Genomic DNA, 16014 nt, shown 5'->3' with positions numbered 1-16014 from the left:
AACAGGTATATCTTGCTACTTTTACTTACACTTAGGTCACACTACACATGCATGCACATGCATATATATGCACACCCATCTGGGTTTTCTTCTATTTTCTTAATAGTTCTTGTTCTTCTATATTTCCTCTTATCTCCATGGGGAAGTGGAACAGAATTCTTCCTCTTTAAGCCATGTGTGATAAAAGAGGCAACTAAAATGCTGGGAGCAATTTGCCAGTAACCTCTTCTCTTGTATAAATTACTAAATTGGTTCATCACCACTTACAGTTTGCTATCAATCTAGGATGGACCAACACACTGTTCTATTTTCACAGTTTGTGAATTAGTTGTGAAATGTTCCTTTCATAATATGAATTATATTTTTCATAAGTACCCTCTGACTAAAAAAGTACACTAACTGCTATGCTGTACTTTGGCATAATGAAAATATCAATTATTTGATAAAAATAAATTACAAGGATAGCTACTCACATAGAGACACAGGGCCCAACAATGAGCTGCACAATGCGAATAGTTATGCTAATTATCCTCTGTATGTGAGATTCTTCTTGATGACCAACTCCAACAAACAAATACCCAGCATACTGAAACAAACAAATGTTTGAAATACATAAACATTGGTTATGCTTTCTGTAAACAAACACACTGAACATTATTAAATCAAAGGCAACGTTCATGTGCAAGAGTTGAAATACAGATTAAGTAAAGATGATAAATGTACTTTGATAAACATACAGAATATGATAAATATATAGTGCTCCCAACAAATTTGTGGCACTTTAAATTCTCTCATTTTTATTCTTCAGTTTCAACTGAAGGATCTCCCCCAAACAAATTTGAAAATGGGTATATGTATTTGCAAATTTTTTGTGATGCTTAATTTTATTTTTTTAAGGGGGAAGTGCACAACTAAAAGTCACCTAATGTACAAAAGTGTACCTACTTAATACAAATAAAACTCACTCATACTACTGTGCATACTAAATTTACAAGACAATCAATTCTAATATCAATCCTACCATGAAACTCTTGACAGACAGCTGTATAATACCACATTGGGTGTTTCCCACCAAGGCAGAGTGACCCAAAAGAGAAGAAATACTTATTCTGTATCATCATTCACTCTATCACTGTCTTGCCAGAGGCATGCCTATACTACAGTTAAAAAACAACATATCAACACCCTCCTTCAGAGTGCAGGCACTGTACTTCCCACCTCCAGGTCTTAAGTCACAATTTTTTTTTTTTTTTTTTAACAAGTCAGCCGTCTCCCACCGAGGCAGGGTGGCCCAAAAAGAAAGAAAATCCCCAATAAGAAAATACTTTCATCATCATTCAACACTTTCACCACACTCATACATAATCACTGTTTTCGCAGAGGTGCTCAGAATACAACGGTTTAGAAGCATATACGTATAAAGACACACAACATATCCCTCCAAACTGCCAATATCCCAAACCCCTCCTTTAACCCTTATACTGTCCAAACAGATCTACGTTCACATGCGTAGTGCTCCAAAAGTAGATCTACGTTTTTTTACATATTTTCAAATACAGTACATGTATAACAAAAAAAAATGTAGATCAAAGTTTTTTTACACATTTTCAAATGTGAAAAAAAAGAAGGTCTACGTTTTTTTACATACTTTCAAATGTTGAAAAAACGTAGATCTACATTTGGACAGTTTAACCCATAAACAGTCCAAGCAGATCTACGTTCACATGTGTAGTGCTCCAAAAGTAGATCTACGTTTTTTTTTTACACATTTTCAAATATAACAAAAAAAAAGTAGATCAAAGTTTTTTTTACACATTTTCAAATGTAAAAAAAAAAAAGATCTACTTTTTTTTTACATACTTTCAAATGTTGAAAAAACGTATATATACGTTTGGACCGTTTACGGGTTAAGGGTTAAAGTGCAGGCATTGTACTTCCCATTTCCAGGACTCAAGTCTGGCTATATAAAAATACGTAACTGCGTTCCCTGAATCCCTTCACTAAATGTTACCCTGCTCACACTCCAACAGCTCGACAGGTCCCAAATACCATTCGTCTCCATTCACTCCTATCTAACACGCTCACGCACGCTTGCTGGAAGTCCGAGCCCCTCGCCCACAAAACCTCCTTTACCCCCTCCCTCCAACCTTTTCGAGGATGACCCCTACCCTGCTTTCCTTCCCCTACAGATTTATAAGCTCTCCATGTCATTCTACTTTGATCCATTCTCTCTTAATGACCAAACCACCTCAACAACCCCTCTTCAGCCCTCAGACTAATACTTTTATTAACTCCACACCTTCTCCTAATTTCCACACTCCGAATTTTCTGCATAATATTTACACCACACATTGCCCTTAGACAGAACATATCCACTGCCTCCATTGCTGCACCATTTACAACCCAAGCTTCACACCCATATAAGAGTGTTGGTACTACTATACTTTCATACATTCCCTTCTTTGCCTCCATATTTAACGTTTTTTGTCTCCACATATACCTCAATGCACCACTCGCCTTTTTTCCTTCATCAGTTCTATGATTAACCTCATCCTTCATAAATCCATCTGCTGACATGTCAACTCCCAAACAGTATCTGAAAATATTCACTTCTTCCATACTCCTCCTCCCCAATTTGATATCCAATTTTACTTCATCTAAATCCTTAGATACCCTCATCACCTTACTCTTTTCTATGTTCACTTTCAGCTTTCTACCTTTACACACACTCCCACCCGTCAACTAACCTTAGAAATTTTTCTTTAGAATCTCCCATAAGTGCAGTATCATCAGCAAAAAGTAACTGTGTCAATTCCCATTTTGTATTTGATTCCCCATAATTTAATCCCACCCCTCTCCCGAACACCCTAGCATTTACTTCTTTTACAACTCCATCTATAAATATATTAAACAACCATGGTGACATTACACATCCCTGTTTAAGACTACTTATACTGGCAAGTAGTCTCCCTCTCTTCTACACACCCTAACCTGAGCCTCACTATCCTCATAAAAGCTCTTTACAGCATTTAGTAACTTACCACCTATTCCATATACGTACAGTGGAACCTCTACTTGCGAGTTTAATCCATTTCATGACCTTGCTCACAACTGGATTTGCTCGTTTGCAGAGTCAATTTTCCTCATTTAAATTAACTGAAATGCAATTAATCTGTTCCAGTGAAATTCTGTACTTCAACAATTTCACTAATATCAACTGTACGGCTTATTTATCTATCTCACTTCATCTAATATGACATAATAAGCAATATAAATAACATAGAAACCTGATATTATTATTATTATTATTGTATTATTATTATACATATTATTATTATTATTAATATTATTATTATTATTATTAATAATAATAATAATAATAATAATAATAATAATAATAATAATAATAATAATATAAGATTTACTTGGCTGGTCTGAACCCTTGACCGGTTTCAAACGGATTCGTTGGACAATAAAGCAGACTGTAAACAGACGGGGTTTTGGGCGCCCTTATCAAATACAAACAATAAATATAAAACAGGAACGTACACCGGTAAGCTGTCTTAATATACAAGTACTGTTACAAATAGAAATACAAATAGCAAGAGCTTCACTTTAAGGAGGTTATTAGTAGAATATTCAAGAGGTTACTAGTAGAATTACAGTAAATCAACCATTCAAATCACATTATGAAGCACTGTGTAGTCTGCAGTCAATCACACAAACGGGCTTCCACATGGATAAATTGCCATTTTTGTGGAAATTGGCGTCACGCCCCTTGTGCAGATATCCAAGAACTATCTACAAGCAGTATTAAATCAGGGAAGTGTTTTTGGGTATGCCCAAATGAGAGCAATCTGTGGACTAAAATCACACTGGTAATAAAAGAGGATAACATCAAAGTAGCCTTCACAGAAAACCTGGAAGCATTCTATAACGGATGGGAAAATAAAAAGTCTCGGCAGGATGGTATCGCCCTTGGTGCTGGCCATGTAGTCAGAAACTGTAAGGCTGGAGGTGCTGCCCCAGTAGTCAGTAAATGTGGGGCTGATAATGCTGTCCTGGTAGACAGTAATGGTGAAGCTGGAGGTGCTGTCCTGGTAGACAGTAATGGTGAAGCTGGAGGTGCTGTCCTGGGAGACAGTAATAGTGAGGATGGAGGTGCTGTTCAGGTAGTCAGTAAATGTATGCATGAAGGAATGCATATAAATGACCTCGAGGGAGACAGGAGCTGTAGTGGGGAAACAAGTGTAGTCAAGGACAAGATAAAACCAATATTACAAACTAGTAATACCACAGGAGATAGCAAACAAGGGGACTCCACTAGCAATAGTGAGGATATATTACCAAAAACAAATGGTGAGAGCCCCATTGTTAGTGCTAGTGAGGATAGGAAAGACAGGTAAACATGCACCAACAGGGAATACAGTCACAGAAACCCAAAGCAAACGGAAACCAGACCTGTGCACATACTATGCACTTGGTATCTGTAGGCATGGGAAATCTGGAAAAACAGATGAGACATGCAACTTTGACCACCCTAGAAAATGCCATGCCCACATGACAACAGGAAAATGCAAACTCCCTTCCTGTAAGCTTTTTCACCCTGAAATGTGTCCCTCTTCAGTACAGGAAAGACTGTACTATAACTTAAATTGCCAGGCACACCATCTAAAGGGGACAAAAAGATACAAAACATCTAGACCATGGGAAAACCTGGGTAGCCACAGCCACTCAAGAGGGAGAGGTTTTTTAGTGCCAGGAAGGAAAAAAAACTGGCAGGAAATGGCAGAAATCGTACACCAAATCCAGTCATTCCTGGAGTGGAACCACAGTCGATGGCCTCCACTCCAAACCAACAGATATGGATACAAATGCCGGAAAAAAAAAGTCCCCCCCAGTACCACCAATACCACCAGTCTGATGACATTCTTCTTTGCAAATATACAGGGTCTACAGCCAGCAACGAACAACAAAATACCTTTCATCCATGGACTGCTTGCAGAGGCAAATGCAATGTTCGTGGCTTTCACAGAGACCCACATAAAGGATCACTTGGACAACGAAATATGGATCCCGGGTTACAACCTATACAGATGCGACAGAGCGAACAGGCAAAAGGGGGGGGGGTTGGCCTGTATATCGCAGAGTCACTTGTTTGCACAGAACTGCTTAATGCCTCAAATGATGTAGTGGAAGTTTTAGCAGTAAAGATCGAGAACCAAAACCTAGTCATTGTGGTAGTCTACAAGCCTCCGGATGCTACGTCCCAGCAATTCCAGGAACAGCTGTTAAAAATTGACCACTGTCTGGAAAATCTGCCAGCTCCTGCCCCCAACATCTTGCTCCTGGGGGATTTCAACTTAAGGCACCTAAAATGGAGGAATATAGCAAATAATGTTGTTGCAGTGATAACACCAGGAGGCAGCTCGGACAGACCAGGAGGCAGCTTGGACGAAAACTCACACACACACGAGCTTTTAAATCTCTGCACAAAATTCAACTTAAACCAGCAAATAATAGAGCCTACTAGACTGGAAAATACACTAGACCTCATCTTCACTAACAATGATGATCTGATACGAAATGTCACCATATCAAAAACAATATACTCAGATCACAATATAATCGAGGTTCAGACATGTATGCGCGGAGCCCCAGACCGACAAAATGAGATTAGTCACGAGGGAGCCTTCACCAAATTCAACTTCAATAACAAGAACATAAAGTGGGACCAAGTAAACCAAGTCCTAACCAATATAAGCTGGGAAGATAGACTAAGCAACACAGACCCCCAACTTATGCCTAGAACAGATTAACTCTGTGGCACTCGATGTATGCTCAAGGCTTATTCCTTTAAGAAAAAGGAGGAGTAGATGTAAAATAGAAAGAGACAGGCGCTCCCTTTACAGGCAATGAAAAAGAATAACAGAGTGGCTAAAAGAGGCCAATATATCTGAAATGCATAGGGAGTCACTGGTCAGAGAAATAGCAAACATTGAACTAAAGCTAAAGGAATCTTATAGGAGTCAGGAATCGTGGGAAGAACTAAAAGCCATAAATGAAATCGAAAGAAACCCAAAGTATTTCTTTTCCTATGCCAAATCAAAGTCGAGAACAACATCCAGTATTGGGCCCCTACTTAAACAAGATGGGTCCTACACAGATGACAGCAAGGAAATGAGTGAGCTACTCAAGTCCCAATATGACTCAGTTTTTAGCAAGCTGCTAACCAGACTGAGAGTCGAAGATCAAAATTAATTTTTTATGAGAGGGCCACAGAATTTGGTTAACACAAGCCTACCTGATGTTATCCTGACACCAAATGACTTCGAACAGGCAATAAGTGACATGCCCATGCACTCTGCCCCAGGGCCAGACTCGTGGAACTCCGGGTTCATCAACAACTGCAAGAAGCCCCTATCATGAGCTTTTACCATCCTATGGAGGGGGAGCATGGACATGGGGGTCGTCCCACAGTTACTAAAAACAACAGACATAGCCCCACTCCACAAAGGAGGCAGTAAAGCAATAGCAAAGAACTACAGACCGATAGCATTAACATACCATATCATAAAAATCTTTGAAAGGGTCCTAAGAAGCAAGATCGCCACCCATCTAGAAACCCATCAATTACACAACCCAGGGGAACATGGGTTTAGAGCAGGTCGCTCCTGTCTGTCTCAACTATTGGATCACTACGACAAGATCCTAGATGCACTATGCACTAGAGTTAAGACAGAAAGCAGAATTGCAGATGAACAAGGAGGCTTTAGAATGGGTAGGGAATGTGTAGACCAAGTGTTTACATTAAAATGCATACGTGAACAGTATTTGGATAAAGGTAGGGAAGTTTTCCTTGCATTTATGGATCTAGACAAGGATTATGATAGTGGATAGGGAAGGAATGTATGGAATAGGTAATGTATGGAATAGGTAGTAAGTCACTGAATGCTGTAAAGAGTTTTTATGAGAATAATGAGGCTCAGGTTAGGGTGTGTAGGAGAGAGGAAGATTACTTCCCAGTAAAAGTAGGTCTTAGGGATGGATGTGTATTGTTACAATGATTGTTTAACATATTTTTAGATGGGGTTGTAAGAGAAGTAAATGCTAGGGTGTTGGGGAGAGGGGTGGGATTAAATTATTGGGAACATATACAAAATGGGAGTTGGCACAGCTACTTTTTGCTGATGATACTGTGCTTTTGGGAGATTCTAAAGAGAAGTTGCAAAGGTTAGTGGATAGTGGATGAGTTTGGGAGGGTGTGTAAAGGTAGAAAGTTGAAAGTGAACATAGATAAGAGTAAGGTGATGAGGGTATCAAACGACTGAGATAAAGAAAAACTGGATATCACATTGGAAGGTGAGAGCATGAAAGAAGCAAATGTTTTCAGATATTTGGGAGTTGACTTGTCAGTGGATGGGTTTATGAAGAATGATGTTAACCACCGAAATGATGAAGGAAAAGAGGTTAGTGGTGCATTGAGGTATCTGTGGAGACAAAAAATGTTATCCATGAAGGCAAAGAAGGAAATGTACGAGAGTACAGTGGAACCAACACTCTTATATGGGTGTGAAGCATGGATTCTAAATGCTGCGGCAGGGAGGAGGCTGGAGGCAGTGGAGATGTCATGTCTAAGGGCAATATGTGGTGTAAATATTATGCAGAGAAGTCATAGTGTGAAAATTAGGAGGTATGGAGGTACTAAAAGTTTTAGTCAGAGGGCTCAAGAGGGGTTGTTGAGGTGGTTTGGTCATTTATAGAGAATGGAATAAAGTAGAATGACTTGGAGAGTGTATAAATCTATAGGAGAAGGAAGGCTGGGTAGGGGTTGTCCTCAAAAAGGTTGGAGGAAGAGGGTAAAGGAGGTTTTGTAGGTGAGGCACTTGGACTTCTAGCATGTGTAAACATGTTAGATAGGAGTGAATGGAGATGAATGGTTTTCGGGACCTGACGAGCTGTTGGAGTGTGAGCAGGGTAATATTTTGTGAAGGGATTCAGGGAAACTGGTTAGCCAGAATTGAGTCCTGGAAATGGGAAGTACAATGCCTGCACTTTAACCCCTTGACTTTCACAACCCCCAATCCTAATGAAATGATAGAGAATCTTTTCCCAATTGTAATGACACCAAAAAATCGAAAATTGATGGAAAACTGATGGAATTACGCTCTCGCAAAGTTAGTGACCTAGGCGATATTTACAAATCTGCGATTTCGCCCACTTTGAGCCCTATTTTCGGCTAATTACATTGTTCCAGTCGACCAAACTCGTATCTATTTCTTTAGAACTCCATTTTTTCTATCGATTGAGTACAAGAAACTGCCCATTTATCGATTTCAACTACCCAATAATGTGGTCAGAAATTTGCAATTTAGCCAATTTCACGAAAATTAAAAAAAATGACAATTTCAAAATAAGGTCCAGAATGAACAATGCAGACATTCCTGGCTCTAAAATAACATTTTCTTTGTTCATCAGTCACGTCTCCAGGCCCCTCTGATATTACTCTTGCTTTCTACTTTGAATTTTTATTCAAACAAAAATATAGAAGATTTACCGTTATGCAGACTACGGCAATATTGTAATAATTGTACAAATAAAGTCAACTCATTCATGACTGCATATTAGAATGGCTAGTTAGACATTTATTGGACAATGACATCATTTGTTTACTTTTGAACATCGGCAAAAATCAAACATTTTCCATACTTTGAGCTCCATTTCCAGGTTCTTTTCATAGTAAAACCAATCAAAATCACCTCTATTTCTATAATATGTTTTCCATTCTATCAAATGAGACCAAGAAAACGAGAATAGAAGCATAAATACTATACAAAAATTGACCACAAAGTCGGCAGTTTAATTAAAAAAACGTTCGTAGTATTTTTTCTCATTATGCACTGCATGCTCCAGGATTTTTTTATATGGTGCACATTGACCACACAGACCTATTCTCTCACATGTGGGCCTACTAGCTTTCTCCTGCTTGATTTGAAGCCGCTAGAATTTATGAGTATACAGTAGGGCCCCACTTATACGGCGGGTTAGGTTCCAGGCTGTCGCCGGAAAGCAGACATCACCGGAAGGCAGAACTCCATTTTTTTCCATTTATAAATGCATATAAATGCCAAACAACAAGTTTACACTAAATTATATTAAGTTAGTAATAGAACTAGGCATTAAAAACACACAAAGTAAAATACAGTCACAGTAAATTCATTACTTATCTTAAAGTATTTGTAATCTTAATGTAGGGAGAGAGGTGAGTAGTACTTATTTGTAGGAAGTCAGGTGCAGGTAGCCCTGGCTCCCCATCTCATACTTAATATACGATATTTAAAACATCCCAGAGAGGTAAAATGCACATACAGTACACTCATTATTTACCATAAAATATGTGTAGTCTTAATATAGGAAGAGAGGTGAGTAGTATTTATTTGTATAAAGTCAGTGTAGGCAGCCGGTAGGTGTAGCCCAGGCTACACCTACCGGCTACCTACACTGTGGCCCAGAACCATATTATTAACATCGACATGCCTTGTTCACTGAATTTAATCATTTCTAACAACTACCTTTAGATGCCATCATAAATGAAGGTAGAAGTAATGAATAATTCATGCCGAAAATTGTAAACAAAAGCGGAGTGGGGGAGTGGCTGGGCCAAACGCAGATTCATACACGTTTTCTCTGATGGCTGAATAGAGAAAACGTAATGTTGTCCCTCCACCCAGCTCCACAAGTATTATTATCAGAGCATATAAAATATGCAATAAATGCCAGACAACAAGTTTACACTAACTTATATTAAGTCAGCAATAGAAATAGGCATTAAAAACACAATAAAAGGTAAGATACACACAGAGTACACTTATTACTTACCTTAAAATATTAATATTAATGTGTGAGAGGTGAGTGGCAGGGTGTTTATTGAATAAAATCAGAATGGCACACCATCATCCTCTAACTTGGCACTTAAAGCAAGAGGCTTACGACTTCTCTTTTTGTTACAGCTAACTTTAGACGCCATCGTCAAAGAGAGCCAACTAGTTAACGAAAGAGTAAACGAGAGAGAGAACAAGATACAGAATTGAGACAATGTAAGAACACAAACTGAACAGGTAGTGGACGATCACTTGGTCAGGCGAAATAAATGCGTATTAATATGTGTCTACTTTTAGTTCATTCACGTCCATTTGTAAGAGTTTGTAAAACATTTACCTCAATATTTTTTTTATTTTAATAATAATTACCTCACAATACAAATACTCTTACATTGTGTACAAGTTGTACAAGTTAGTTCAGAATAAACAAACAGCAACACACCATTTTTAGAGTGAATGAAGATAATAATAATAATAATAATAATAATAATAATAATAATAATAATAATAATAATAATATTAGTATTAATATTAATAATAATAATAATATTATTAATAATAATAATAATAATAATTATTATTATTGTTTATTATAAAAAGCACTAAACCCACAAGGGTCGTGAATTGCTATACATAGAGTAAAGGCATACAAAAAGAATATTTTTCTACAGTTATCCCCCAGTGTTTGACTAGAGAAAACGTAATTCTTCCGACACTACCTACACAGCTGCTTTGTAAACAAATCTCATATTTACATCAATTTTTATTCTGAGTGTATGTATCATGTTTATATGCTATGTAACGGGTTTCATATATAATTTTGAGGAATATATCATAGATGGATTAATGAAAATACCTATATTGATGTAAAATAAGACATTTAGTGTGCCCAAGAGTGATTATTATTACGTAGTATTGGCGTCATGAGTAGAGAAAGACTTAGCGATTTTAATGTGTACCTGCACACCAGCACAGTGTGTAAGTATATTTAGGTACAGGTACACATAAGTATAATTATCAGAGTACATATAAAATATGCAGTAACTTTAAAACGTGAAATTTTGGAAAGTTTCCTGACATAATAGATGTGGTCACGGAAAATGTAAACAAACCGGGTGGGGGGCGCCGTATTTAAAAGACCGCTTGCCGTATAGCAAATTTTGGTCATAATTTGACATTGCCGTATTAGCGGAATGCCGTAAGGCGAAAAGCCGTAAAGCGGGGCCTTACTGTATATACATTAAACACAGTACCTTGTAAGACGTACGTATATATACGACCAAAACAGTCAAAGGGTCGAAGGAGGGGTTTGGGATATTGGCAATTTGGAGGGACTTCTAAACTGTCATATCTGAGCACCTCTGCAAAGACTGTGATTATGTATGAGTAATGGTGAAAGTGTTGAATGGTGATGAAAGTTTTTTCTTTCTTTCTGGGTCACCCTGCCTCAGTGGGAAATGACCAACATGTTAAAAAAAAAAAAGGCAGCCAGTTATAATTGTGCTCATAATATCTCATCTTTCACAATTTCTCATTCACTGTACTAGATTTACTGTTGTTCTGTAATATAACCCTGACTGTAATCACAGGGAACAATATATTGTCTCCCAACACATGTTTTAACCAGATAATACCCTGTCACTGGTTAAGCATTTCACTATTATTGTCATATGGAATGATCTCATATCCTTTATACAAGATAATTATATAGCAAAAAACTATATACCAACCTCCTGGAAAACCACAGTAGTACCATCTTGGCAGGACACTGAAGTGTAGGGATTGTTGAACTGTGTTGTCATGATGCGCTGTGAAGTAACTAGAGGAGAAAACAGCTGCACCACTATGTTTGCATCCAACTGTGATACCTGCAACATTTGAGTTTCTGAAGTGAACTATAGAAAGCCAGGAAAAATATTAATACAGGAGGGTGCCACTTACATGGCGGGTTATTTTTCAGGCTACTGCCATAAAGCAAATCACCCTTCTTTTCACTTTTAAATACATATTCATATAAATACCTGACATGTTTACACTATCATATATTACATTAGCAATAGAATTATTATTATATTATTATTATCAAACTGGCCGATTCCCACCAAGGCAGGGTGGCCCGAAAAAGAAAAACTTTCATCATCATTCACTCCATCACTGTCTTGCCAGAAGGGTACACTCTTGAAGTCATTCTGTTTCGCTCCATTCTCTCTACATGTCCGAACCACCTCAACAACCCTTCCTCAGCCCTCTGGACAACAGTTTTGGTAATCCCGCACCTCCTCCTAACTTCCAATAGAACTAGGAATAAAAAAACTAAAGTAAAATGCATACACGGTACACTCATTACATACCTTAAAATATTTGTAGTCAATGTCGGGTGAGAGGTGAGCATTATTTATTGTAGGAAGTCAGGTGTGGTAGCCTGCTTGGCTACCACACCTCACAATTATGTTAATATGTTTTACATACATAGAACACTTAACTCTGATATAAACCCTCCCCTCAAACATCTCCTTGCCAACCTCAACAGAACTCATGACCATAACACAAGGCACAGACCACTCTTTGATGTTCCTCGTGTCCATCTCACGCTATGCAAAAACTCAATGCACATAAAAGGCCCTAAAATCTGGAATTCATTACCTGTGAATATAAAAGAAACACTACCTGTTTATAAATTCAAGTCTCTTCTAAAAAATCACTTACTCACCCAAAACCAAATACATACTGAATAACTGAACCTTATAAATTGTTTATCTTAAATGTTTCTCACAATTATATCACATAAATGTTAAACCTAAGACCCAATCTAACTTTATTTTTTAAATACACTACCTAACATAATACTCCATTCTACTGAATGTACAGCAATGCATGCAACCATATGACCTGTCTTTGTAATACTCATTTGTGCTTTATTGTTATCTGTTTACAATAATGTTTTATCACTGATTACATCATTGCTTAGTTAATCTTAAGTTAATTTTAAGCCAGCCCGTAATGCTATGCATACAAGTGGCTTTGGCATGCTGCTCTTACCTGTATTTTTTTTTGTAACTATGTATGTATGTATGTTCAAATTATTAAATAAATAAATAAATAAATAATTTTTAATTAAAAAATTTCATAGATTAATTAAAATATCTGTAATAACATAATAAACAACATTTAAAGCACCCCAGAGCTATGATTATTATTATTATTATTATGTTGCTTATTGCCATCAGCATACCTTGTTCACTGAGTTTAATTATTTTTAATGTGGCATTTAAAGTAAGAGGCTTATGATTCCTCTTTTTGTTGCAACTACTCTTAGACACGATCATAAACAAAGAATCCAAAAAAATTTACAAATGCTCAATTAACCCTTTCAGGGTCCGTCCCGTAGATCTACGGCTTTACGTTCAGGGTCCAAACCGTAGATCTACGCCATGAGCTCAGCTCTCACTGATAAACTGTGAGTGGTACATTTGGGCCTAGATATGAGAGAATACATCTATGTGGTATGTGTGCACCACATAAAACAGATCCTGCAGCACACTGTGTATAATGAGAGAAAAAAAATGAAATCATGATTTTTCGATTAAAACAGCAACTTTGCAGTGTTTTTTCGTATGTTTTTTATAGTTGTATTTGCGATTTCTTGGTCTCATTTGATAGAATGGAAGACATATTACAGAAATAGAGATGATTTTGATTGGTTTTAGCACTGGAAATGGCTTGAAACTGAGCTCAAAGTAGCAGAAATTTTAAATTTTTGCCGATATTCAAGAGTAAACAAACGACCTCACACATCTAATACATGTCAGCTGGTGGGTCTAATATACATTCACAAATATGGTGATGATATTTATACAATTATTACAGTATTGCATAACAGTAAATCTTCTATTTTTTGGTGTGAATAAAAATTCATTATGTGAATAAAAAATCAAAATGGAATTTATTTGTAAAGCCTCAAAACATAACTAATGAACAGAGGAAATGTTAGTTTAGTGCCAGGAATGCCTACATTGTTCATTCTGGACCCTATTTTGAAATTGGGATATTTTTAACTTTGTGTAAAATTGGCCAAATTAACAATTTCCGATCACTTTATTTTGTAGTTGAAACAGTTGACTTGGCGATTTCTTGTGCTCAATCGATAGAATAGAAGTAATACTAGTGAAATAGCTAAGAATTTGGTTGATTGGAATAATGTAATTGGCCTAAAATGGGAGTCAAAGTCGGCAAAATCGCCGATTCGTAAATATCGCTGACACATCAAAATTCGCGAGAGCATAATTTCGTCAATTTTCCACCAAATTTCGTACTTTTTGTTTTATTACCTTCACAAAAAGATTCTCTACGATTTCATAAGAAAAAATAACAATTTTTTTTTTTTTAAATTCTTGGACACTGGTGCGTGACTCCAGATTTGGGCCTTGGACCCTGAAAGGGTTAAAAAAGCATTACTTCAAACTTAAAAACTGTTTCAATCTCATTTTTATAAATTGTGCTAAATTGTAATACTGTAATTTATTACATGTATATACTTTATCTCAACTTTAAATTTAATTACTGCAAACCACTAGCTACCTCAATGTTGTCATAAGGAAAACAATGTCTAGTATTAAGTAGTCTGAAAGCATTAGTTTTTGTCTGTCCGAAATGCCCCAGCATGCTAGTGGCTTTCTTTGTACCCATCAACATGCTTTATATGCATTCTCACATTGGAACCTATGCAAAGAAATAAAATTTGATTTGAGAGAAGGCAAATAAATGAGAGAAGGCAAGTAAATGAGAGAGGGTGAGTTAACCCTTTGAGGGTCGACAGGCCCTCTCCGAGACTCGTTCTCAGGGTCGGCCAAATTTAAAAAAAAAAAAAATAATTTTTTCTTATGAAAAGATAGAGAATCTCTTCCTGATCATAATGACACCAAAAGTATGAAATTTGATCGAAAACTTACAAAATTATGCTCTCGTGAAGTTAGCGGTCTTGGCGATGTTTACGCATCGGCGATTTTGCCCACTTTGTGCCCCATTTTCGGCCAATTCCACTGTACTAGCCGACCAAAAAACATGAATATTTCACTAGAACTCCATTTTTTCTATCAAATGAGTGCAAAAAACCACCCATTTACCAATTTCAACTATCCAGAATTTAGCAATTTTGCCAATTTCAAACAAATTTCAAAAGATGCCAATTTCCGAATAGGGTCCAGAATAAACAAGAAAGACCTTCCTGGCACTAAAATGGCATTTCCTCTGTTCATTAGTCACGTCCCCAGACCCCTCTTACATTCTATTGCTTTCCACTTTGAATTTTTATTCTCACAAAAAACAGAAGATTTACTGTTATGCAGACTACTGCATTAGTGTAAAAAAATGGTATAAATAATATTGGCGCACTTGCGAAAGAATATTAGACTCACCAGTTGACGTGTATTGGATGCTTGGCATGATTTGTTTACTTTTGAACTTTGGTAAAAATCGAACATTTCTGCTACTTTGAACTTAATTTCAAGGTACTTTTCATTGTAAAACCAGTCAGAATCATCTCAATTTTTGTAATATCTCTTCCATTCTATAAAATGAGACCAAGAAATCTAGAATACAACAACAAATACCATACGAAAATACTGTGCAAAGTCGCTGTTTTATTCCAAAAAAAACGGTCAAAGTTTTTTTTTTCTCATTATGCACTGTGTGCTGCAGGATTTTTTTTATACTGTGCACACTGACCACATAGACCCATTCTTTCATATGTAGGCCTACCAGCTTTCTCCCACTAGATTTGAGGGCGCTAGAATTTAGGCATACTAGTACGTCAAAAACCCTGGGTCGTAAGCCGTACTAGTACAGCCGAAACCCTCAAAGGGTTAATGAGAGAGGACAAGTAAACGAGAGAGGGCGAGTAAACAAGAGAGGATGAGTAAACAAGAGAGGACGAGTAAATGAGAGAGGATGAGTAAACGAGAGGATGAGTAAACAAGAGGGAACGAGTAAATGAGAGAACAAGTAAACAAGATAGACTCAGAGCTCATAAAGAATGTAAACTGAGAATGAACGGGTGGTGTACGGTCAGACGAACTTGTATTAATACTTGCTGGTTCATAAAAGTTCATTTTGCATTACGTATACAGTGGACCCT

General features: G+C 37.0%; 1 protein-coding gene across 1 annotated transcript in view; it reads right to left on the bottom strand.

Moving 5' to 3' along the window:
* Window positions 1-16014, bottom strand: part of HPS1 (Hermansky-Pudlak syndrome 1 protein) — a 107616-nt gene that overhangs the window by 80875 nt on the left and 10727 nt on the right. Inside the window, exons 2-3 of the mRNA XM_070088942.1 lie at window positions 11612-11749; window positions 474-586 (exon numbers count right to left, since the gene is read on the bottom strand). Coding sequence (XP_069945043.1) covers window positions 474-586; window positions 11612-11749 — 251 coding nt within the window. The remainder of the gene's footprint in view (window positions 1-473; window positions 587-11611; window positions 11750-16014) is intronic.

This window comes from Cherax quadricarinatus, chromosome 26, assembly GCF_038502225.1.
Source record: "Cherax quadricarinatus isolate ZL_2023a chromosome 26, ASM3850222v1, whole genome shotgun sequence".
Lineage (NCBI taxonomy): Eukaryota > Metazoa > Arthropoda > Malacostraca > Decapoda > Parastacidae > Cherax > Cherax quadricarinatus.
The sequence above is the reverse complement of the archived record's forward strand: the minus strand, read 5'-3'. Positions and strand labels throughout refer to the sequence as shown.